Here is a 26210-nt window from a genome sequence, read left to right on the forward strand (position 1 = left end):
TGCACAAGAAACAAGCAGGCATTTTATTGTATTTACTTACTAAGAAACACAGTATTACATGGCTTTTAGCCATCACTTGCAGACATTAATCTACAAGTATAAGCAACAAACATTGAGTTTTAAGCATGTACAGTATGTGCTGTATTTCCTTTAATTATTTTAAGCTTACAAATTTAGTTCATTGTGTCAAAGGTGCAGAAACATTTTGTTTTGTACTGTATCATACATTAGTTTTTCATGAACTGCATAAATAGTCACCAAAGCAAAAGCTAAAACAGATTCATCCAATAGCATAGCAAGTAGAGGCATATAAATGTCTGTTAAAGTATGCTTTCCAATGAAAGTGCATTATCCCCATTTCAAGTGTGCAAGACAGAGGGAAAGCGTCCAACTCACTGACTGACTGACTGACTGACTGACTGACTGACTGACTGAATTTCCTCAACCTTTCAAAACATGCTGTACTGACTGAGCACAGGTTGAATGAAGTTCCACTTCTTTCCACCCCCACACGGAGGATTCTTCACGGTCTTTTGGGCCGACCATCATCCCTCTTATTCCCTCCTCCTCAGATAACCCCATTCCAGCAAACTAATTATTACCAAAGTCTGAACGAAGACGTGTGGGTGTGACAAAGGTGGGGAGCGAGCATGGGGAAGTGAAGCAAAGGAGCAGTGGATCACAGAGTCTACTCGTTTTGTCCTTAATACCATCCTTCAGCTCCCCTGCCGAGCATACTGCAAAACTCACATCAAAAGAACAAGAGTGCACGCAAACATACACACCTGCAGCGCACTCACTGCTCTTAGATGATGTTCTCTTGAAGTGCAAGAGTTGCACACACTGGACTGTTAAGGCTAGAAAATGATTCTTCAGAGGGATCAGAGGTACCAGGAAATCAATCTTAGCATTAACACTTCATAGACACTGGTGTTTTTGGATGAGTACTGTGCACACCATGGGTCTCAGAAGCAAGGGGCCCCAGTTATGCCCCATATGCATTTGCATAAAGTGTGTCAAGTCGTTTTCCCACAGCTTCAAGAAGAAGACAACAATCTGTTCCTTTTTCCATTTCTCCCCTTCTTATCACTTATCATCAAACCAAACAAAAACATATTTGGAAGACAAAATCTATCACACAATTTCTTTTTTTCTCTCCGTCTGTCTCTCCGCCTCTCTATCTAACTGAAAATCTGTGCTGCTCACACACTCACACATGCATTTATGCTCCTGTGCAACCACATATCTGGCCATTAGTCCACTCACCAGCATATCTGTGGCGTGAAGGTAGTGCTTGCTTGCCATATAGGCCTCCAGACGTTGAGGCACCTGCTTGATGCTTTCGATTTCATCCAGCAGCTGGAGGACGTGCTTGTGCTCGATGCCCTCAATCCACAGCTTCCTCAGCTCATCCCTTTTGCAGTGGAGCAGCATCTTACAAGATAGCAGGTTCTCCTTCACCTGCAGGGGTTAAAAATTTAAAAAAAGTAAGAGCGACTACTTGACTACATTTAGGTGCAGGCTAGCAGTAGAAGGGATAAAACATATCAGCAAGTAGGCCTTTTTGTGACATATTACAGTACAGTTGTAAATAATCAAAATAAATGATGGCAGAATTCCATTTTGAAGCATCAGTTCCAGGCATTGTGCATGCTAGTCTTACTCTCATAGCCCCATAATACTGGGATACTTGAATATTGTAGATTGGTTTATGTTAGTAACCACTGTTAATTTTCGTACTATAACAAGTGAAAATGTCTGCCATCGGCAGGTCTATGCAGTGCTGAAAAAGTACATGTACATGATATTTTTTTTGATTGATTGATCTCCATCCAGAGCCACAGGATTCAGCTGATGATTTTTAAGTAGGCAGCTTTCTTCTTGGGTAAACAGGTATTGTGTTACTTAAGTCAGTGTTTCAGTCCTCAAGATCGAAAAAAAAAAGTCTAAAAACTGAGATAAGAGACTCTTCATGAAGATACAAATGGAAATGAATGAAAAACGTGTTTTGTTTCTTCATTACACAGCTTAGACTCATTGCAGTGAATCCATTGGAAACTCCAGCAACGGCTTATCACAAACCCTCCAGTATCTATTTTTGCATGCAAGTCTTTCATTTTACCTGTTTGATCTTGTTGCGGGAGCTAGTGATGCGCTCAGTGATGCTCTGGTAGGTCCTGATGGCAGTGGTGAGTTCGGCGTAATGCTGAACAATCAGCTCATCTAAATCCCTGTCAGATGTCTCGAAGGCCTCTTCCAGACGACCCTTCTCCGTCTCCCTGTCCTGCACATCGTCACTGCTGGACAGAGTCCTGCATTGGGGAGGAGGGAAAGGAAATAACTAAATCTCCACCACGAGTCTGATATGGCATCGGTGTTGGAATAGAGAGCCCCAGGAAATGGCAATTACAAAAAGAGTTTGAGCTAAGAAGAAAACCAACCGAGTGCCATCATACCCGACAGTATAGTAGTTACATTCAGGGGAATTAAATTAGCACCTGTCAAACACATGGTAAATGTTGGCTATGGCAGGTAAAAATGCCAAGTAAAAATGCCAAGTCATCGGATTAAGAAATTACAGGATATATTCCATATTTCTTGTTTATAATTCTAGTGCATCTAATGAGGACTAATTGGAACACTAACAAGGCCCCGTAGCCTCCACTTTGGAAACACTTTAACTGTTTTATATCCCATTATTTGCATGCACATTTTCCTCTCACCAAGCAAAAGCAACTAGCCTTGAGACACTACAGCTGTCAAAACCGTTGGTCAAAGTCACAGTACTTGCAGTTAATGCCTCTCGTGTCAATAATTCATCTTTTTTTTTAGAGTCCAGACAATAACTTCTGTGCTGCTACAAAATAATCTCAAGTGCAACTTTAAAAATCACAGACAAATTGTTTTAATAAACGTAGCACCCTGGCCATAATAACCCTTACATTTCCTACAAATAATCAACAACACAGGAAGGATGTTGCTAACGCAGCTTTAGCATAAAAGCTAACTGTCAACCCGTCTGAGAGCAAATGCAAGCAGTCCAAGAGCCGTCTGTCGTCTTATAGCCTCCGTGTAGTCCATATAATGAATGTGTCAAACCTTACCTTATGACAGAGATAAGAAGACCAGAAGGGTCTTTGTTTTTGCTAACTGCACTCCTGTATCTCCCCGTCTCAGTTGCCATTTTTTTTCCAGCTGCGGCACCCAAACAGGAAGACAGAAGAGTCAGGTCACGCGGAGGAGGGGATTCTGGGAGTTGCAGTTTGAACATGGGAAGTAGCGCTATCAGTTGTGCACGTTTTATCTGACTGCAGTCACAAACGCGAAACGTACGGCGTTACGTTACGCTGAGGTAGGCTATAGAAAATGAGCCTTCATTAAAAAAAAGATATAAATGTAAAAGCTTAAGATGAATTGTACAAATATTCTCTATTTGAATGGAACAGGTATTTACACACGTTCCATATTTTAGAGGGTTCTGGGTTCTTGCTCAGAAATAAAATTAAAAATGCATCATAAAGAAAATATCAACTTATTCAATCACATTTAAATGTATTATTTTGAACCGTCCATGCTTGATTGATCTCCATCAACAGGGATCTCCATATGGATGATAAAGATGTTTCATGGCACACATCCAGTGTGTTCTGCACTGTGGTACAGTCGCATGCTGATTCTGGTTGCTGTGTGGTGTGATGATGAGGTATAATTATAGTTTAAGTATTTATTTATCTTCCAATTCAATACAAATCACCCCACAAGAAAAAGGGTTTCATTGTCACATTTTCAGTCCAGTTCTCTTGAGACTCACAAAGGAAAGGCTGAGCAGCGAAAAAGGGGAGATAGACAGTGTGTGTCAGTGAGTTAATAGAACATAGTGCTGGATTTGGCAGGCCTCTCCTGTGCTGTATCTCTGACAATCTCTGCTGTTCCAATGAGAATGGGAGAGGGCATTGATTCTGGACCAAACGGGGTCGATTCCCAGCAGCCTGGACCCTGATTGATGCACTGGTGGACTGACGAGATAACATTGTGGGTGATCTTTGTGTCTCTTGCACAAAAAAAGAAACAATCGCTGTGTCATGCGGGAGCCACAGATTTTCTCCTGAAGGTGCCGAGCCTCAGGTCCAAGTTTAATTTTGAAGTTCTTATCACCTTATGGCCCATGTCCCATCAGTCCAGCTAATCTACAGGGCTTCTTTTCTCCAATAACGCAGCACCAAGGTTATTTTTCAGCTTGACGTGTGTGGCCAGTAGGTGATTTATTTAACTGACTGGCCTGTGTGGATCAGATGCAAGGGCAACAATAAGGTATTTGTGGGACTAGCCTTTATAGGTCTAATAAATTAAACATAATTCCTCCTTAAAAAACAATAGTTATAGATTAAGGTAGAGGAGCTCCATTAGAAAAAGCATGTTTTTAAGCAGCGGCGTTTCTTTAAATATGATGGTCATTAAACAATTCATGTTGTTTGTTTTGAACCTACTTTGATGTTGTGTGTTAGGTCACTTTTAATATGTTTTTTCATAATTGTGAGCAAAATACCACAGAAAGATAGGGAGTTTGTGTATTTGCTCACCTCTCCAACCCTTGAAACCTTGGTGATTAGGAAGATACTTCTTTGTTTCCATGGAAATGTGGTTAAGGAAAACAGCAACACTGCATCTATTATATGCCCTCTGGACCTTTCACATGATTTTGAATTGGATCAAACAAAACATGTGTCTCTCCAACTTAATCAACCACCTACATGATGATACAGCACCAAACTCATTTTATATTTATTTCTTTACCAGACACACTTAAGTCGATTGATATCTTTATTGAGTAGAGCTCTCAGTTTTGCAGGGGCGACAGAGAAATTGAATTTGATAAGGATTTATGGATGTCTCATGTGGAATCAACACAAACTTCATAAGGAAGGAAGGAGAAGCGTTAAAGCCAAACAGCAGTAATAACACAAAGGTTAAAGATAATTCAGGGTTTTTTTTTTACACTTGGAGTCCTGCGCTCCACGCTCCTTAGACTTTACTTTGGGTGTTTCACTTCCTTTGTGTGCACACTGCCCTGCAGTCCCGACCTAATCTCGAGGCTAATCAAGATGAACAGGCACATGCCTTCAAGGAAAGTGGGATTCGGCATTATTTAAAAACAGCGCAGTGAAGAACTACTCTGCGGTTTCAGAACACGTCATTAATCTGATGTAGATTTCGAAAGTTTCTCAAGAACAACTTTGAAGAAAAATCTTGGGAAGATATCAGTAATGAGGTCCAAGGTCACTGGACATGCTTAAAAACCTTGTTTTCGCTCGCCTGCACATAGTCATCAAATTCAATATTACCAATACAAGACAACCAAGCAGCATGACTGCTTAGTATCAAAGTCAGGACTCAGTCAAAATAATATAAAGGTTTATTGTAATAATTCTGTAATGTACAAAAAACAAGACTCTACAATTCAACCGTATCTCTGTCCATGAGTATTGCCTGAGTCTCTTCAGAGAGTGCCCTCAGGGCATTACATTGTAATTATTGATTACGTAATCTCTGCATAGACTTGCTGTGGAGATGAGGCGGGCCCCTTGGGGAAATCTGTCCGTGACAATGTGACAACATTTAAACCATTGGAATACCTATTATCTCAGAACAGAACCCAGGACATTAAAAGCAATGTAACCTCAGGAGCTCCTTGTGTTTTACTGTGTTTTGTGATTAAATGCAAATAAATTCAAATACATCGATAGTCTGTCCAAATTAAGTTTGACTCATAGTGCCGAACCAAGAAGACCTGCATTGGTGATAGTAAATGGATAATTTATGTAGCGCTTTCTACTAGTCAACGACTCAGTGCTTTACAGTACAGTACATACAAGTAACGCGCTGATGGCAGAGGCTGCCATGCAAGGTGCCACCTGCACAACAGGATCTAATCTAATCTAACCCATGCACGCACATTCACATGCGGATGGCACACCCTTCGGGGTTTCAGTATCTTGGAAACTTCTGCACTCGGACTGGAGGGATCTGGGAATCAAACCGCCGATCTTCCAATTGAGCCACAGCTCTGCCCCACATCTGCCCTACCACAGCCCCCATACCATATCAGTGTTGGAATAACCACTTCATGTCATCTGTTGTGAAATCAGGTTTTTCCTCAGGACATACCATCGTATTCAGTGATTGACATCCTCATATCTCTGTCACCATAAAATCCTTTCTGCCATAATTTGTTCTTTTCCAATTTGCTCATATGAAGTTTATGTGTTACTTTTTGCAACAAACAGCACAGTCAGCCATTTTTGTCAATATTTTGATATAAAAATGTTTTATATTAAACATAAAAAATATCAGAATCCTCTGGAGATATGATTTTTTATTCAATAAATGTATCGCATACACGGGCAAAATGAATTCTTAAAAAGGTTTTTATTGATTTACATTGATTGCACAGTAAACGATGGGGAGAATGTGAAACCGCACAAAAACATATCAGCAGAAAAGAGCATTATAAAACTATATTAGATCATCTTGTGTGTATGATATAGAGGATTATTCTTATGAACTGTCATTCTCTATAATATCCTCATTGAGGCAGATAAAATCTCCAGCTCCAATTTTAAATCAACTGTATGTCGACTGTATGAGTTTTTGAAATGGATATAGTTCAAGGTCTTTGATTAACTGCCTGCTTGCCTTGCCCCTTTGGATTTGTTTGTTGGTTTTGACTTGCTGCCTGTTGTTGAATGTAAGCCTCCTCACTACCAAGCAAAGCCTTCTTTTATTACATTAGTTCTGCTTCATGACTCAGCTTTTGGGTCTGAGAACCAAACCTGTGGTGCTGCCGACTGTAGGATTTATTTTTTTTATTTATTTGTTTATTTTCATTTCCCCATCCTCTCTGCTGGGAGCAGACGGCAGATTTAGAAAAATGAATAAGAATACTCTGACACTCATCGTGGGAAAAGAAATCAACATTTTGTGTTCACACATTAGTTCCCAGGATTAAGCACTCAAAATAACAACGTCTGGGGGGAATATCAGTAAAAGTGACTGTTTAAGATGTGTTTAAAACAAAGTGAGGAAAGACAAGGATGGTGAGCAGAGACATTGCTCCCTTCAAAAGCAGTTAAACACAATGTCAGCATGATGAATGGCAAATGCGAGTGGAAGCTCTGCAGAGAGATCATCAATTGATGCCAGAGAAAGACTGCAGATGAATATCAGTGGCAGTGGCTTGCATGGATTGTGATGATTTTCAAGTCAAGATGATGCAAAATGCTATAAATGATTTATTTGTCAGGAACAAAGACATGAAGTGAAGAAGAAAATAGCTTTAGGTTAAAAAAAATGATGAAACTATTAAGTCTTTTTCAGGATGTTGCACGAACCTGAAGTAAAGGTTAGAATGTAGCCAAGAAATGGGGCTTTGGAAAGTCATTTCAAATCCATCCATTTATCTGCCACTGTTCCATTAATTAGAAACACATATCTTAGCTCTCCTTTTCTCCCTACATTTGTAGCTCTGTTGTTTTATCTGTTGTCTTTTTGATAGCAAACTGTTTTGGTGTGCTGGGCTTGTATGCACCTACAATTTTATGTCTTATACCAGTATAGATGATAGGATTATATATGATATTTTAGGGGAATATAATTAACACAATTAATGTCACTTTCCAATATATCTATGGGGGAAAAGTCTTATAGTTCCGTCTTTCTGGATCGAGCCATACATCACATCGAGAGCACGTTGATGATGTCCATAGCGCTGTCACACTCCATCAACGACCAATGAAAAGCTCCGATGTAGGGCCGCTTCTGTCCAATCCCCTCGCGCGTTCTTCGATTACGTCATGCTAAGGAAGTGTGGACTTCGCCGAAGCAGGAGGCGTGTGTTGTGTGTGTGTGTGTGTGAGTGGGGGGGCCCTAGCTAGCTATATCTGCTTCTAACGCAAGCAAACTATACACAAAAAAACAACAACAAAACAACAACAAAGAAAGTGAATGTGAGTCTTTCATAGAACGTGTAAGATAACTGACACGTTGACAGCCTGCGGTCTGATAATGGGAGCGAGCAACAGCACCCGGCGCGTGTCGTTTGAGTCGGATGAAAACGACAATATATCGGTGGTGAAGGGCATACGGGTAAGTGACTATACACACACCTGCTCGGTGTTAATTAAACAGGTGACTCATGACTGCTTAGCGATACCGGCTGCTCTGCTACGTTGTTTTTTGAACCACTGACTTGCGTTCACCCTGAAAGCTACACAACAAGTTCACGTAAAGGACATATCACAGTCATTTCCCGGCTGTCAGTCAACCGTTACGTGCCCTTTTGTCAGATAATGTTGACGTTGACGTCACCAGCCTCGTGCTCCGCTGTCAGTCGCTCAATGAGTGAAAGAGAGTGGACAGACAGACGTTCTCTGTTATACATGATACATGATCATTTGGCAGGTTTTCTCGCAGGAGTGGATGAAGTTACATGTAGTGACAGGAGGGAGCTTCTGTTGTTAGGTGGGAGCTGGCACACGTTGTTCCCTGCCACCTTCCGCTGGTGTTAAATATAGATTGAGAGGCTTTAGTCGATCAGATAAGACGGTAGTTGGCATGGCTCTTGTCTATTATTACTCACACGCCAAGTACAATGAGGCGTAATCCTGTTGAGGTCAGTGCTGTTATCATGGCATAAACAGATCGCTTACAAAGCTTTGTCTTAAATGCTTTATTACAGAGGAGCAGTTTTGGGAAATACCTGTAATCGCTTCCTTGCAGAGAGTTAGCTGAGAATATTTTTTTTAAGTATGAAGCTGATTAACATTACGAGTGAAAAGCATGCACAGCGAGGCCTGGTGCTGCACAAATCAGCCTGCCAGCTTACTTATTAACTTGAGTCTCATATGTTCAGTGTGTGCACAAAGACAAATGTAAAAGAGACGAATGTTTTATGCATTCGATGTAACAACTTGATTATGTCAACATTCCTCCACTGAAACCATCTTTCTACTCTCCTTTGCAGCTCTCTGAGAATGTCATCAACCGCATGAGAGAACCCGAAGCTCCTCCTAAACGCCAGCGTGCTCCCTCTCCACCTCCACCCTCCGTGGCACCTACCCTCATCCCTTCTGCCCTCCTGCGGCCAGTGCCTCCCCTCTTTGACCCGATCACCTCCTTGCCACCTCCCCCTCCTCTTGTAGAACCCATTGCACCTCCAGCTCCTCCTCCACCAGCCCCCTCTGTCACAGAGACTGTGGCTGCACCTCAACCACCCCCTCCTCAGCCTCCGACAGAACAGGTAGCAGCACCCACCATAACTGACATGGTGCTCCCGTCCTCATCAACCGCAGTCGCTGCTAATGCTCCTGCTTTTGAGCCTTTAGTGGCACCTCCCACCCCTGCTCCTGCTTTTGAGCCTGTGGTGGCACCTCCTCCCCCTGCTCCTGCTTTTGAGCCTGTGGTGGCACCTCCAACCCCTGCTCCTGCTTTTGAGCCTGTGATGGCACCACCTCCCACCCCTGCTCCTGCTGCTGTTGAGCCAGTAATTGTGGCTTCATCTGCCCCTGCTTCTGCTCCCATTGCTCCCTTGATTGTTGCTCCCTGCCCTGCTCCAGCGGTGGTGGAAGCGATCGCTCCACTTGCTCCTCCTCCAGTTGCAATCAAGCCTTCTCCCCCCTTCAATGAATCTGTTGCTTCTTCTCCTCCAGTAATTGAACCCATTGCTCCGCCACATGTGATTGAACCCATTGCCCCTCCATCTGTAGCCGAACCCATACCACTTCCTCTTCCTGTTAAGTTGGAGCCCATCGTAGCTACTTTCGAATCGGAACCGCTTTCTTCAGCTCCTGTTTTTGAGTCTGCCAGCCTGCCGCCGCCCCATCCTTCAGGGGTCACTTTGCCTCCGCAGCCTGCTGAGCCATTTGCCGCACCTCCCCTGCCTGAGTTTACCGCTCCTTGTGAATCAGTTGAACCTCCTCCTCAGGCCCCAGTGGAGCCAGTATCCCTTCCTCCTGTCCCTGAGCCAGTGGTTGTGCCTGAACCAGTTTCAGTCCCACCACCACCTCCTGCTGCTGAAGCCGGTGAGTTTAATTCTAATATGCTGAAAATAAGGTTTTGTAATACATTTCACAAACAAGTATTGAAAAGGAGAGATGCACTCGATGTATTGCTTAATGGCACATGTTGTTCACTAATATGGTATTGATTTAGACTGTATATTCTGGCGGTCAAGGGTAGTTTATTCCATGTAAATGAATAGAGAAGCTGTCCAAGATTTATATATATAGAATGGATAATGAAGTTGAGTGAGGACTAACTAAATTCTTTTAGAAAATATAAAATATATTATAGTTCTTTCACATCCCAGAATCTTGCAGTTGCAATTTTTGACCTGAGAGGCCTTGTTTCTTCTCACAACAGTCGGGAGTGAATTCTCAAAAACTGGAGAAATGAATTGTTCTTGGTGGCTCATTTTATCCTGACACGTACGCTGCGCTTCTTCAGTAGAATGTTAATTAGAAGACAAAGGTTATGAGGGAATGAGCTGTCCAAGGATTTATTTTAAGACCAGCTACATTGAATTTTAATGATGTTTATTATGTGGGTGTTTACTTTGAGACACCCTAAGCTTTTTGTCTCTAACTTTTCTTACAGAATGTAATTACTCTTCATTTTTTAAATTGGGCCTCACAGTAGCCGTGGTCATATTATGATTCACTGCCACCCCCTAAATGTAAATTAAATGATTAATTATTTTTTAAATAATGTTAATACATTTATGCTGTAATTACTGGCCCTCCATTCTGCCACATCACTGTGGAGCTCAGGCTGTCATGGTGACCCGTCTCCTTCCTGTGGTTTGTGAGGGGCTTAAAGGAAAACACCACCGCATTTCCATACTGAACTATGTTCTGCCCTGATCTTAGACGAGGTGATACATACCTCCCTCTCCTCTGTGCGTGCACTCAATGGCTCTTGCGCGCACTCCGCGCAGCGCTAATTTGCTAGCATGTAGCTTGTCCTTAGGATCCAAAGGGGGGTGAAGTTAGAAGCGACCAAGCACTTCCACGTTGTCCCTATTTAAATACGGTTACGTGAGTAGTTACACGACCCAAGTTTGGTTACACAAAATGAAACATGCCAATTTTTATAAGCGGATAACAAGGATAACTATATAGTATGGCGGAATAACAACTGGAAGCACTTCGACGTCGGCGCAGTAATATCATCACTCAAAACATGACGGGACTATATACCTTCTGCTTGTTTTCACAACCCTGTACGATGCACGTTATAACCATGATGTTTGATTGTTCACAAACTATCTTACTACAACCTGATGCTTCCTCAACTGTGCACAAACTACTACAGGTAGTGCAGGCGATGGCGTGCAGGTCACGTAGGTTCTATTGACGGAAGTAAGAGGGGGAGAGGAGTGATGATATTACTGCGCCTACGTCGAAGTGCTTCCAGTTGTTATTCCGCCATACTATATAGTTATCGTTGTTATCCGCTTAGACAAATTGGCATGTTTCATTTTGTGTAACCAAACTTGGGTCGTGTAACTACTCACGTAACCGTATTTAAATAGGGACAACGTGGAAGTGCTTGGTCGCTTCTAACTTCACCCCCCTTTGGATCCTAAGGACAAGCTACATGCTAGCAAATTAGCGCTGCGCGGAGTGCGCGCAAGAGCCATTGAGTGCACGCACAGAGGAGAGGGAGGTATGTATCACCTCGTCTAACATCAGAGCAGAACATAGTTCAGTATGGAAATGCGGTGGTGTTTTCCTTTAAACACCACAGTGTGCCTACTTTTCCTCATATTCAGGTTTTTCTTTTCTCACTTTCATTTATTAAATGCATTTTTTTTTAACAATGGGATCACATGACAACTTGTATGTGAAAGGGGGCATTTACAATGTTTTACAGCGTCCTTCAGCTCTGCCTGCTTTAATTACTGTCGTTTTTGGCAACAGCAGTCAGATAATCCATGGTTTGCTACCTGTCCAGCATCACATGGCAGACAGACAAACCTTCCACTTGCTGGTGAACATTTCACCACTTAACAGCCAGACATTCCCCGCCAAAATCTGACCTTAAAGGTGATGGAATATTGGACTTACGTAACCAGATATGCGACTTCAAATGAATGCTAATGTTGCTCCTTACCTTCGGGAAGGCAACGGTTTACTAACACATCAACTTTATTAGGTGAAAATATGTCCACTCTTCCATATTTGTTGCTGTTGTTTTATTAAAGGTTAACTCTCATAATGATTCCTATTTAAAAGTGCTAAGGAACTTCTACATCTAGTTTAATCCCGTATTTTTTGTCATGTGAAAGAAATGTCATGACTTCCTGTCACTATCGATCACATCAATTGTAAATCAGAACATTACAATGTTTTAGTAACTAAAGTCTAAAAGTCATAGGATAACCGTATCCTTGGACGTCTCTCTCAAAGTAAAGTTTTTAGTCTTATTGTCTTAAGTGTGGGAACACCTTTATCTCTCTGCATATAAGGCAGAGGACATCTGAATGTTACCTGTTCATTACGCTGTAACATAACGGGGCGTGGGTGCTGGTTCTTCAGAGGGTGGCATCTAGGTTGTGGGCAGGCCTCCCCATCCTTGACTGTGCTCAATCAGCAAGGTAATTAAAAAAGGCCAATTTATGCCACGCCACACTGACTGCAGTGATTAAAACGACACCTCCACAGTTTCACACAACAAACCACCAGTCCTCATTAAGGGAAGTGGGTGGCCACAAATGTGTGTGTGTGTGTGTGTCAAACTTTTATTTAGCCATAGGGCTTCTGTGATATAACGCTGGATATTATGTGAGCCACTTGCCTTTTTGTTTGAGCAAATCAGTAAGAACGTTTTTATAAATAAATAGAATTCATTCCTGTATATTCACACAAAAACACTTCTTTGTCAGTCTGTTTTTCCATTAACTCTCAGGGCACTTTCACAGCAAAGCTTAATTTTTTCTCCACGCTGAATGAAGTTATTCCTCCATTGTTTGCGCAAATTAGTTTTCAGATTAAAAAAAGATAAATACAACAATATCTCACTTAATTCACGGACAGGTGCAAGTGAGTGTTGTTATCACGAGAAACTGCCGACTGCATTCACAGCATAACAGTGTTCAGGAAAGATTACAAATCTACTTTTTCCTCTTTAAGTGGATGTATGTCCTCCGTTTTCTGTTGGAGGCTAAGATCTTTCTGGACCGATTAAAACAGAAACAAAGAAAGGACTTTCTTTACTTTTCATCTTTTTGGGAGCAGACTATATGCACTTGTTAAGGGTGTGTTTGTATATATATTTTTATTATTGTTGCTAGTCACCGTGGTTTGCGGTTTTGTTTTTTGCTGACTCTTGCCTGACATTGGCCCTTATCGCACAACAATAATGTAAGTTGACATTTACTCAGGTATTTTGTATACACTCTTAAGGTCACCTCACCAATGTACCAAGGTCTCCAAGTATTATGAAGGGAGAGGGGGAAAAAAAATAAGTAAAACTTGGGACGGTTGATCAAGCATGCTCTTTTTAAAGAAGGAAAAAAAAGGTATGATGAATACGAATCTCGTTAAAAAGTTGCAAAGTTCAGTCCAATTCTGAAAGGGTACGACCTTAATGAGGCGCTCATTGATTATGTGCGTCCACGAGAGTTGGGTATCGAGTGCGGCTCGCAGCAGGTCAGCTGTCTCTAAATCATGGGCCTTAGTCAGTATGTGTGCTGATTGCACCATAGTCAAGGTTGAACCTCCTACACCTTCTCCAATGTGTGATAAATATTCATACGCCGGAGCCCACACACTGCGCCGGACTAATAGCCTGCTTAAAGATGTCTCCCCGGTGGGGAAAATGGGACCAGCAAAGGAAAACGATGGGAGAAATGGGCCTGGCTTGTGAAACTTGTGAAATATATCACTCTCCTCTTTAAAAACTGACTTTTCTTGTTATCTTGCGGAAATGTGAATTGATCAGTTGGGTCCTTTGTCATAACATGAGACTGAATTAACAGGAAGGAGTGTGAATAAAAAAGAAAATCAGAAATGGCACCTGTCTGCCGAGGCCGGGAAGCTTGCTCTCGGCACCTTTTTCTTTTTTTCCCCCCTCCTACCTCTGTGAACATAGTGAAAGGTGTGCGGTGATTCGACTAAGCGCGAGCTGGAAACGTGAGGAAGTGGTAATGTTACAGATTATGCCCTCCACGCGGGTCCTGGGGTTAATGAAACTTCTGATGAGAAACGCAATTTGCCTTCGTCTATTATCTCCACTGCCAATAGCCTGTGCTCCGCCGCCTCTCCTTCTCTTCTATGGGTTTTCCACAGGGTTTAGTGATTGGTGGAAAAGGGAAGGAGGGGGACACGTCTAAAAAGATGATGAGTTTTTAATCTTTTTAACATTTACATGTCCTACTCAGGATTGACACAGGCTCTGTCGATCTGGAATTGTCTCTGACCCTAACCAGCCTCCCTCAAGGACCCCAGACAGTGTTTATCATATCAGAACCTGTTCTCTGGCTGACCCTGCGGGCCTGCTAGCTATCTGAAGCCTCTCTCTGCAGGGCTGGGGAGGATGTAGTGATAAACGAGGACTTGCTTAGTCTGAACTTGGAGGACTTTTAGAATTTTACTTTTAATAGTGCATTGCTAGCGGGTATATATTTTCAATGTAAGCGTGAGATAATTTAAAGGGCGGGTTGATACAGAAATGCCAGTCTTACCTGATGGAAAAGGTTCATAATGGAAGGATTTGACCTCTGATTTTAAAGTGTCCAGTATTCATCTGCTCGAAAGATCTTTGGGGGAAATGGTAAGTAAATGAGGAGTTCTCATCAAACAGATTCACAGTGGCTGAAAGCTATTCTCAAGAGTAATATTGACGAGATTACATATTGTTATGTTTGACCTAATGTTATGATGCTTAGGGAGCGTCCATGGGTGCATTTGGATGATGATATGAAACGTTATTAATGTGGATATGACCACATTACAAATACAGTTTATTTCATTTTAAACTGTCCAGTAAGTTCAGTAAACTTGACACATTTAAAGCTGCATAAACAATTGTTGTGGAGTCATGTTTGTGGCCTATCCAGATGTGCCAAGTCGAAGGTTATTGAAGATGTTTTCACCATTATTTACTCACACACAAGTTTTATCCACTACATTGCTGAGTCTCATGCCTCCCGTTGATAGTTCTCTCACATACCTTAAATACACATTTCTGAACGTCTGACTGCTACAGCATTATTTTTGTCAACAGAAGACGATCACAGCGTGTCATCTGATGTTTTCATATTTACCTGATGTGAAAACTCGACAGATGTCCCTCTATGGCAGCGTCGGGAAGCTTGCACTACAGGTTGTCTCTCTTAACAGAGTTGTAATTAGACTCTCCAATGCGGTGGGGATCAATGGTGCTTCTGAGTGCTGTCAGACATGATGGATATTATTTTCCCACACTCTGGACAGTTAGGTGACAGCAGGCTCTGTCTTTGAGGATGCACTATAGGCAGCGGAAAGTTGTCAACCGTCAATCACCGACTCTGTTCGCGCTCGTGTTTCTTCTGAAGCCCTCTCTTCCTAACCCCCCAACTGCTGCTTATACATTCCCTTTACTGTACCAAACAGTTGTCATGCTGTGAGTTCTCGTTATGTGTTGTGTGCAGCAGAAGAGAAGACGCTGTAGTATCAGAGAAAAGATTAGGTTGTTGTAACAGTGTGGGTGTGACAGAGCTGCCGAAGGAGGCGAAGGAGGCTAAATTAGCAGAAGGCGGAGGGAGAAATGCTCGTTAATGAGCCTTTATTCAGGCGTGACACTAGTTGCATTAACTGTGGCCATCTCTTGGTAACTAGTGTCCATCTGTTCAACAGTATCATTAACTTATTTTTACATCATGCCATGGAAGACGATTTTAATGTTGAAGCTATTTCTCTACTTTTAATATTGAAGCTATTTCTCTACTTTTAATATTGAAAATGTAATTAATTAATTAGTAAGAACATTTAGACAAATTAACAGCTACCTAAGAGGTTCAATCTTTTGCGTCCCTGAAATGTTTATTTTTACTCTTAAAACATCAGTACAAGGCAGATTTTTTTTGCCTTTTGTCTGTATATTTGTTGCAACACCAAGATGAAATAAAAAGCACATTTAGGTCTTGTTTTTGAGCTGGAATGAGGTGTGTGGCCTGCTGGTACCACATGTTACCAGGTAATAATAGATTCTGACAATAGGGATTATCCTATCTAACTAATGCGGTGGGAGAGTAATCTTGACACACTCATACCCTCCCCACCGCCCCGTCCCCGTCACTGCAGTGTTGCGGCACACTGCATGACACTTCTGTCTTCAGAGCACGTTTTGGCCCGGTCGTGGGCTGGCATCTTTACTTTCATGCTTAATTACCTGCCAAGATAAACCGGCGGAGATGGGGAATCATACATGTATGGTGTCCCTGACATGAATATATGTGGATAGAGTGGTGTCTTGCTGTTATTTGAGGATGTGTGGGCCCCTGCGTGTGTTTAGGCAATACAGGCATTTTTCTGTTGGTGTGTTCGTGATATATTGCTGTAAAATCTAAGGGCATTACTGTTTTTGCACATTAATCTGCTGATTATATTCTCGATTCATTAATTGTTTGGTTGATAAATCAGTCGGTCATTACGGAAGTAAGTATTTTCTTTGTTAATAAAGATGAAATAATTATGATAATATTGTCTTGTCTTAGTTTCGACATCCCAGAACAAACTACTGAAGAAAAACATAGATTTCTTATTTTTCTTTTTCATTTTGAACAACATTATGATCAATGATTATTTAAGATTTTCCAACATCTTTTCTTTCTTTTTAGACAGTATTACTCTATTAAGTGTCCCAACAAACCCAATATGCCTGTTAGCAAACAGCAGCTGTTTACTTAGAAACCCCTCTAACGCTCTCTCTCCCACCTCTCCTTTTGTCCCCAGTTGATGAAGAGGCCCTGAGGAGGAAGATCACTGATGAGCTGTATAAAGGCCTGGAGAAGGATCGGGCCAAGGCAGAGCAAGAGCTGCAAGCCTGGTTAGACACACACACACACACACACACACACACACACACACACACACACACACACACACACACACACACACACACACACACACACTCAAGGCTCCCTGGTGTTCCCTCCGTGGTGTCCATTCCTCAAACCTTCTCTTTGCCCCTCTTCTCCTTTTCCTCTCTCCCCTTCCCTTGTTTGGGTCACCACAGATTGATTCAGGATACTGCACCTACTGTCGATTCCGGTTCCAAGATTTCATTAGAAACCAAAGACGTTTTCAGATGTGACCATTTCTCGCTTCCATTAATAGTCAAAAAGGTCATCATCAGTCTTTCCGATCCCCACTGTGTTTCCAATCTACCTCTCTTCCGAAGCACATCAGCACTTTTTTTTTCTCCCCGCTATCTGTGCTTCTTCTTCTCCTTTTCCGGATCAATTAATCATGCCTGAGAAAGGAGGGTGGCTATCCTGAGGTAATTTCCTGGGTGTTGAGTGGGTGATCCATTAGCCCTACCTGATGAAGAAACACTGTTCATGTAAGGAGCACATTTCTCCTCTCCTCCTCCTTCCACTCTTCGCTTCTTTTTGACCCTAAAGAAGCAGGTGCACGTGCCATAATGTCCGATAATCTTGTTGCGTCCCGTCGTTAATAGTCCTGGACAATCTCCAGCAGACTCCGGTGAATGAACAACCGTGATTAGCCCCTAAACACACCCTTGTATTGTATTGGGGGTTAGAAAAAAGCCTTTCTGTATCCAGGAGGAGGTAGTGTTAGCCTAGCAATTAGCCTCGATTTGGCTCATTCATGAAGAGAGAAATTAACAAGGTTTTGAGAAATCATTTGTCAATTGATTGTATTTTTCCTGGCTATTTTATTTGACTTTTTTTTTTATGTAACCACTTCCTGCAGCTCACTTATTGATGTCTGTTCAGAACAGTAAGTGCCTCAAAATTACCCCCTCCTTGCAATTAATTGAAATCATGGAGGCTCAAGCCCTCAATTTTTGTTTGTGCTTTGGCTGCATTTTCATTTTAGAAGACTTAACTGAACATGAAATGGTAGATAAACAATCCTTGGTTATCCAGCACAGTGTGTATGTGTGGCGAAGACTATTAATGTCAGTTTAACTTATGGCCTTGGGTGTGTTTTTTTTCTTCTTTTTCCTAATTTTGGTGACATTATTTTTGTTAATTTTTCGTTGTGTGAGTGTGTATTTGTCCGAGGTATAATGGTATGCAAAATTCACGGTTCGCTTTTTTTTAATCTCGTCTCGGGACGGTTTTGGTTGCAGAAAATAACTTTTTTTTGTTGATTTATTTTGAATATTTTACAGTTGCTTATTCGCCATAATTCTTATTCTTATTTATCTTGGCATTTTTCAATAAATAATAAGACAAAAAATATATCAGAGAATTGTCTGTAATGTGAATTTTACCCATCATAAGACTAATGCTCCTTCATACAGGACAGGATGCACAACAGACTAAATCCACATGTGGACGCACATTTAAATGGCTTAACCAACCAAGTAGCATGGCCTTTAAACTCACGCTGCAGATTTTCTGTTCCGTGTGTTTGGTCGTAGATAAAAACAGCCGGTCATAGAGCAAACCGATGATGAGGCATACCGAAGCAAACTGCCTGTACTGAACTTTTCCAGTACAAATACATTAGTACCTGTACACCTCTTTGTGGATGTCTGTCCATTTTCCTGTAGTTATATATGGGACAGCTTTCGGGATTCATTCTCAGATTTAAGGAGAGCTAAAAAAAAGAAAAGTGCAGCCAAGTAAGAAAAAAAATCAAAGCATAACAGAGACTTTTTTTTTTTTTGCCACTGCAATTGACCTTTTCTATTAATTTGTAGTTTTTGCAGATAAAGGTGACTGATGCTGTCTTTTAATTGAAATAGATGAGAGGAACACGATGGGTTTTTTCCCCGTCCGGGCTGTCAAACAATCATTAAATTGCCATGGTATTTCACCTTCCCACCGTGCAGGGAGTAATTATTGGGAGTTTTTGGTTGTTGGAGGCAAATAAGGCACAGTGATTATGGCCCTCGCTGTGTTGGAAGACAGAATGGCTGTAAAATTGAAGTAAGAGGTAAAGTGTGTGTGTGTGTGTGTGTGTGTGTGTGTGTGTGTGTGTGTGTGTGTGTGTGTGTGTGTGTGTGTGTGTGTGTGTGTGTGTGTGTGTGTGTGTGTGTGTGTGTGTGTGTGTGTGTGTGTGTGTGTGTGTGTGTGTGTGTGTGTGTGTGTGTGTGTGTGTGTATCAAAGTTCAGCTAACAAGACTGCACAGTGCCTCACTAGTTACAGAACCCTGCAGTGATACGGCTGCACAGCTTGAACACAAGGAAATGGAAGAATAGTTGAACCCCCAGGTCACTGGGAAAACACACACACACACACACACACACACACACACAGATACCCCAGATACATGAGACCATGATCTCAAGGTCATGTTCAACCTCAAAAATATAAATAATTCATGCAAGTTATTTCACAATAGATAGAAAAGTTATATTTTAAAGCAGTAAGAGGTAAGTAGGCTAAATCTTTTGTCTTGTTAAAGGACATTGGAACTCCGTAAGGCACCCAAACACATTCAGTCTGCTTTTGTGTAAAACCTAGTTACGCTAGAGTACAGTTCCTCCATTCCAGCCGATGTAATATTGAGTACACAGAACAGGGGGATTTTGAGCAACAGCAGTGTTTAGATTATGGAAGCATTTCTTCTGTTTGGCTTGAGGGACATAAATGAACTCCAGAGATGTGGCTTTGCATGTTTTGCTCTGGTAGGAGTGGAGTAAAGGCTCTGTGAGGAGTTCATTTGGGTGCAGCCTAAACTCATTTGTAGCAAGGAGCGGCTGCAGGGAGCAGATTTGCCTCTGCTGCTTCTCTGTGAGGCATCAGAGTAGAACGACTCAGAGAAAAGGATGAGAGAGAAGGAGGGATGAGGAGAGAGAACCCTTCCACCATCCTGTCTCCCCTCCCTCAACCTAACTCTTCCCGTGTCACCACTCAATCCAGTTCTTCCACTCTGGGTAATTTTCTTTCCTTCACTGTCTTGTCATGTTATTCCTCCCTTATCGCCTTCTTTTCTATTCCTCCACATTTCTCCATCTCATCTTTTGTCTGTTTCTCAATCACCCCTCTCTATTTCTCTTTCTATTTCCTTCCCTTTTTTTCATGCCTTCTCCCTACCTTCCCTCTCAATCTCCTCCCGTGCATGAAATCCATGTATTTGAGCGTCCAGCTCTAACGCTTTAAAGGTTAGTTGTTGTTGTTGTGAAACTCCTGCCCATTATTTCAGCATGTAGTCAAGCAGCTTGTGTTGGCGATATAATTGCGTGTCAGACTTTTGAGTGAGAACACTGACCTTCTCCCAGAGCCCCCGTCTTCCCGTTAACCAGGCAGCCTGTTAAATTCTTTGTTGCCTCCAGGTCAGATGCAGACAGATAGTCCAGTTTACAGATTTTATGCATTTTAATCTTTCACTTTTGTTCACAAAATACATACACTACACGCCTGAACCCCCAACTCATTTTAACAGTCATGAAGTCCACAGGTTATTAAAAATCAAAATATTTCCTGAATCCAACCTGAGTTAGCCAGGATTGTGTCTGTGTGTCATTTAATATCGCTCCATGATATTTTATCTGTGACTACTGCAAAGACATAGTACTCTTGAGCAACTTTACACATTCTCTCACACAGAATCATAGTAATTTAACAATAAAGCAAGACATCTTTCTGTCTGTATGTCCTCAGCTTACCTCAAGAACCGTTCATCTGATATCTGACTACACATTCGGCAGGTGTATTGATGGGCACCCGATGCACTTTGGTGCATTTTGGACACGAAACACATTCATATTTCTAAACTTTAAATAAACAACAAGGGCAGGTCTTCAGGGCTCTGCTGTCTGAGTCGAGCATGTCATCTGCATCTGCATCTGAAGTTCACTTTTGCAGCTGGATCTGGATATAATAATGTTACAAGCAAACTCTTCTTCCCTGCACTCAATGAGCAATTAGCGGTTTCTTGAGCTCCTCCCAAACAGGCACAACAGCGCCAGCGCTGTAAATAACAGTACAGGAATCAAATTTGATTTCCTAGGATTGCAAAAGCATGACGTTCCTTACTCTGCTACTCTGATTAGCCATTCCTTGTCTCTGATTGGCTTACCACGATATTCTTACCTTAACCCCAACCAATCTCATTCCTCATGCCTAAACCCAATCAACTACCTAACTAAGCCCTAGCCATTTACACACACAGTAGAGCAGGGCCTTACTGGGAAAAACAAATCGGCATAATGGGAGCAAATCAGCCAGTTATGTAAGGGCACTGCACTGGTGATGATAGATAATTGTAGTAACAATATGAATACCCATAATAATAATCATAATAATAGTAGTACTCATAATAATCATACTGATATTCAGTTTCAAAGGCATAAAACACAGCAAACAATACACTACAATAACAAAGGAATCACCATTGCAACCATCTCATGCACCCAAACAATGAACAAGCTACCTAACAACAATTGTGAACCCAACCATCCCAAACACCCTAGCTATCACCTTGAAATACCCTAGAGAGAACATGATAGCAATCGGCTAGTCACCCCTTAATAATGCCCCATGAACCATCTGATAAACCCCGGCAACCACCTGTGACCAAACATGTGAGCAAGCAGCTGGAAGCAACCGTCTATTCATACCCTGCAAACAAACTAGTATCCACCTAGCAATACCACAGTAGACGGTGTTTCACTATGATGAATAGATTTAATTCCCAACAAAGCAATTTCTGTTTTCAAATGTGTGCTTTTTGTCTCTGATAAACCTAGTTATATTGTTGTAAAAGTTCTCCCATCCCCAGTGTAATAGGCCATTTTAAATGTATGAATAACAGTCCACTGAAGTGTAAATACACAGTTTTGAATAAGAAATTATCAGCGTTTTTCACTTTTCTATCCTGCCGCTGACCTATTCGGTGGAACAGTAATGGTTATTGACTCAATCTCCGAGCAAAACTTCCATCTGTGGTTTGTCTATTACTCAAGCTGGTCTTATGCGGAACAGATGGAATCAGTTATAAGGAGTTCAATACAAACATCAAGTAATTTCTAATATAATCCCAGTGTTTAAACTCCAAGACACCGTGTTGGCGATACAGAACGATAACCATCAGGCCCCTGAATCACCAAAGAGGTGACGTGAAAATGAGCTTTCCACAGTGTGCTTGGTTGTAGCACAAAGAACATTGCGGTTATCCCTTCATAGTTGTGGGCAAAACAGAGGGGGAGTTAAATAAATAATCTTATGTGTTCCTTCTGCAGAGTGGGGGCTCTTCTAATGAATCTTCTCACTGCACTGTCCTTTGTTTCCAACACACTTAATTATAACTCTGTTCCAGCATTTCATAGCACCAACAGTCAGGTGTGGTGTGTGTGTGTTTGTGTCTCAGGGAGAGTGCTTAGCTCCATAAAATATTCATAGGCAGCATTCAGCGACATTATTCCTAACATCAATATTGCATCGGGACTTTAAACGTCTTTGTTTCAAGGCACTTGGGTTGAGTCTGCACCGTTATGCAGGTCTGTCAGGATCCATCCTGCCCGGCAGTATTTATTGAGACACATCTTGTGTAAATGACAGGTAGACAACAGGACGCGTTAATGAGTGGAGAGCTGAGACGGAAGATAAAGAGAGGAAAGGTAGAAGAAATGAATTTGTGCATGATATTTGAAAATATTCTCTGTGGTGTAATAAGTGATAATGGCTTAATGGATTTGAACCGGCTGTTGCAGTATTGACCATCCATCATTATTTTTATCTCTCTTATTGAAAAGTGTGTATGTGTGTTGCCCTGAAGTCACTTAACATGAAGTTACAGCTACTCTGCTTCTCAATTTATGAGTTTTTCATATGAACTGCTACGGATCTAATCTCTTAAACATTTTTTTTTCTTTTTAAAAAAAACATCCTAAAAATAAAAATAGATATTATTCAGGGTCATCTCTTGGAAATAGAGTTGCCTTTCTGAAATACTGACACAGTCCAACTGACTTTCACTCTCCTCCTTTCAAATTAATGGTACCTCACTGTCATTCCATCTTTTTGTTTTCAAGGCTCGATCCACTGAGCCATTAAACAGACGTTACCGGGCCAAGATTATCCTCACTTTCTATCCAGTACTGGGCCAAACATCATGCCCTTATCCTCTGAAAACATTTTTTTTCCCTTTCCCCTACATCGATGCTGTCTTTTTTTCCTCACTCTGTCTGACTCCGTTCTCCCTTCCCTACCTCAAAGCCCCCCCCTTTCCCACCCAGTGCCAATCTTCTACAGTCGAATGAAAAATGCGTCCAATATCCCAGGGACAGGGCAATAATGACTGGAAAGCAATAGAGGTGAAGCAGACAGATAGCATCCGGCTAGTGATAGCAGTCTTTGCTTGGGTTAGCACTTGTGAGGAAGTCAGTTGAGGGACTTTTTTGCAAGGCCGTCTATTTTCTTGGCCCCCCCGTCTTTCACTTGTCTAGGTTGTAGCTTTTGGCCACCTTGACACATGACATGTTTAGGTTTTTTTTTTAAATAAAACAATTTTTTTTTTAATGAGAGAATAATGTATCCCCCTCCCCCCAAACTGTTTATTTGAATCAATCAAAAAATAATATTTTTTTAATACATTTTTTAATATTGTACGATTTTTACCTGCAGTTCTGCTTCACTGTTTGTCTTCTTTTATGAAATAAAGCAGGTAAACAAAAGGAGCTGTTTGCACGCCTCCGTGTCAGCGTCACTGATAGGTGCGTAGGAGAATGCTGGTTGTTCTTAAAACATTCCAAACTTCCAGCACATGAATATTTAATAACGAAATTAATGCGAAGTCTTGGTAACGAGGCTTAATCAGGCACAATACATTTGCAGAATTGTCTTGTCTTTATCTCTGAACATTTCTTTCTAGTAGCAGTAATACTTGTTAGATTTATTGTACATTTGCCCTGAGACAAACCTAAATTCTACAAAAAGTCCACTGACTTTTAAAAACCCTGCATGCTGTCACCTCTTTGTTATAATAGAAGCAAAAGCAACATCTAAAGTTTCTTGAGTAAAGGTAGCTTATTGGTGCATTAGCAGTGCAGGCAGACAGGCGTTGATTGTGGGGAAATGGTGAATGTAAAAGGCCATTAGGAGGCTGTGTGTGTCTGTGTGTGTGTCTGTGTGTGTGTGTGTGCGAGAGCTGAAGCCCGATGATGGATGGAGTGTGCTGACGTGTGCAGCCCAGTGGACTGTGAGACTGGACATGGCTGGTCTCTCTCCGTCTCCCTCCATCTCTTTCTCCCACTCTCTGCCTCACTCCCTCTTTGCTTCACTTCCTCAGGGCCAAACATGTCATGTCGCCACCGCTCACTCTCACTCCTTCCTCGCTCTCCTTTTCTGTCTTTTCCCCTCCGTCTCGTCTTGCTCTCCTCCTGCTCTCTGACATTTAGTGGTGTTGCAGGGCAAATGGCAGCTTTAAGACATCAGACATATTTTTATTAGACTTACCCATCATCTACTCCAAGCCGAAGGCATGAGACGGCGATCTGTCCGACTAGTCTGTCCGTCAACTTTTCTCACTGTCTAGATTTTGCCTATATTCACAGGTGAGTGAGGTGATGAGTGAGATTTTTGCAGTGGAATAAAAGATGAAAACCTTTCACATTGACTGATCAGCGGGTGCTTCATATATCAAGACAAACTGAGCCAAAAGGAGAAAAAGCCACATGCTGTTACAACACACTTAAATGATCATAACGAGCAATGCACAATTCTGATGAGGGTGTGAATGAGTCATGCAATTAACTTAATTGGTAATGAACACGACAAAAAAGTTCCCACCTTTTTAAAAGCACAACTTTGAAAGTATGGAAACAAAAACGTAATTAAATTGTGGTTTCCACTTATAGACACTATAGGGATTTCACATGATTAATAATGTAGACCAAACAACTGATGGATCAGAGGCGGTTAATTTGAATCTAAAGGAATTTAAAAAATAACCGTTTTCCTATCTGGGGAATAAATCCTAAAACAAGTCACCCTCAATCACTCTCAGGCAGCCTTCTTCTCATCAAGGCTCGTCTTTCAGAGATCTCAGGACTTTTCTTCGGCAGACGTTTATCGTGATCCTCGCCGTCTTCATTCAGTCTGTCATAATTCACTTTTCTGTGTTTATTCTACCTCGCCATCACTGTTTGATTCCTAGCAGAGGAAGACTTTCAGGGTTTCAGGGACGTTCCTTCTCTTCTCAAATCAAGCACACTGTCGCTGAGTAGGGAGTGCGTTGCTAGGCAACTATGAGAACCCAGTGACAGGGTTCAAATGGCGGTCCTGTGTCTGCAGAGAGTGTATTGCCTCCGTCTATATCAGTGCTTCATTGGATTGATGATGATTCTTGTTTGGTGAAACTGTTGTTCTCTGTCTAATGTGAATTATTTGGAAATTATATAAATTGAATTCAAACTGTCAACAGGTGTCAACTGACTGTGAAGCAGTTTCTTACTTGTGTTGCCCCCTCTGTGCAAACTGTGGAATAGCAGCATGTGTATGGATGAATATGACATGAGAATTTAAAATGAATACACAAGTTTATTTGCCTGTTTCTATATTTCCTTAACACTGTAAATGCATTTGTGACCTTTTAATTATTTTGGGCGACACTGCAACATTACAGCATACAGGCATATGATTATAGGTGCTGCTACAGTGTAAACACCACATATACTGCACTGCTCAAAAAAAGGAAGGGAACACAGATCTTTATCCGCAAATTACTCAAGTTGAAAAAGTGTTCCCTTCATTTTTTAGCACTGTAATTTCTATTTAATATGTGTAATTTCTGCTACCCTGAAAAATAATGCTTAGCGTCATATATCACTGAAGCCATTCACTATGTGTGCTTAACAATGTGATTATTTTTTGTAATTTATGTTTTACAATATTCAGCGATAATGCATTTTCTTCTAGTATCTTGACTTTGAAGCCTGCAAAAGAGATTGCATAGTTCACCGTATGTAGAAACAAAAAGGGACCTTGGTCTGCAGTGCAGTAGATATTGCACAATGTACTGTGGACAGCAAC

At 41.5% G+C, this 26210-nt stretch overlaps 2 protein-coding genes across 8 annotated transcripts in view; one reads left to right on the top strand and one right to left on the bottom strand.

Moving 5' to 3' along the window:
• Window positions 1-3214, bottom strand: part of exoc4 (exocyst complex component 4) — a 106600-nt gene extending 103386 nt beyond the window's left edge. Inside the window, exons 1-3 of the mRNA XM_084039292.1 lie at window positions 3105-3214; window positions 2123-2312; window positions 1267-1461 (exon numbers count right to left, since the gene is read on the bottom strand). Coding sequence (XP_083895418.1) covers window positions 1267-1461; window positions 2123-2312; window positions 3105-3184 — 465 coding nt within the window. The 5' untranslated portion in view covers window positions 3185-3214. The remainder of the gene's footprint in view (window positions 1-1266; window positions 1462-2122; window positions 2313-3104) is intronic.
• Window positions 3215-7868: 4654 nt separating this feature from the next.
• The window catches only part of chchd3a (coiled-coil-helix-coiled-coil-helix domain containing 3a), a 62296-nt gene continuing 43954 nt past the window's right edge, over window positions 7869-26210 (top strand). For 4 of the 7 annotated variants that reach the window (XM_084038244.1, XM_084038245.1, XM_084038246.1 and 1 more), the window contains exons 1-3: window positions 7869-8142; window positions 9020-10076; window positions 16992-17085. In XM_084038244.1, the coding sequence (XP_083894370.1) occupies window positions 8062-8142; window positions 9020-10076; window positions 16992-17085 (1232 nt within the window). In that variant the 5' untranslated portion in view covers window positions 7869-8061. The remainder of the gene's footprint in view (window positions 8143-9019; window positions 10077-16991; window positions 17086-26210) is intronic. The other 3 variants (XM_084038249.1, XM_084038250.1, XM_084038248.1) reach the window with 2 other exon arrangements.

This window comes from Eutrigla gurnardus (genome assembly GCF_963514095.1).
Source record: "Eutrigla gurnardus genome assembly, chromosome: 21".
Lineage (NCBI taxonomy): Eukaryota > Metazoa > Chordata > Actinopteri > Perciformes > Triglidae > Eutrigla > Eutrigla gurnardus.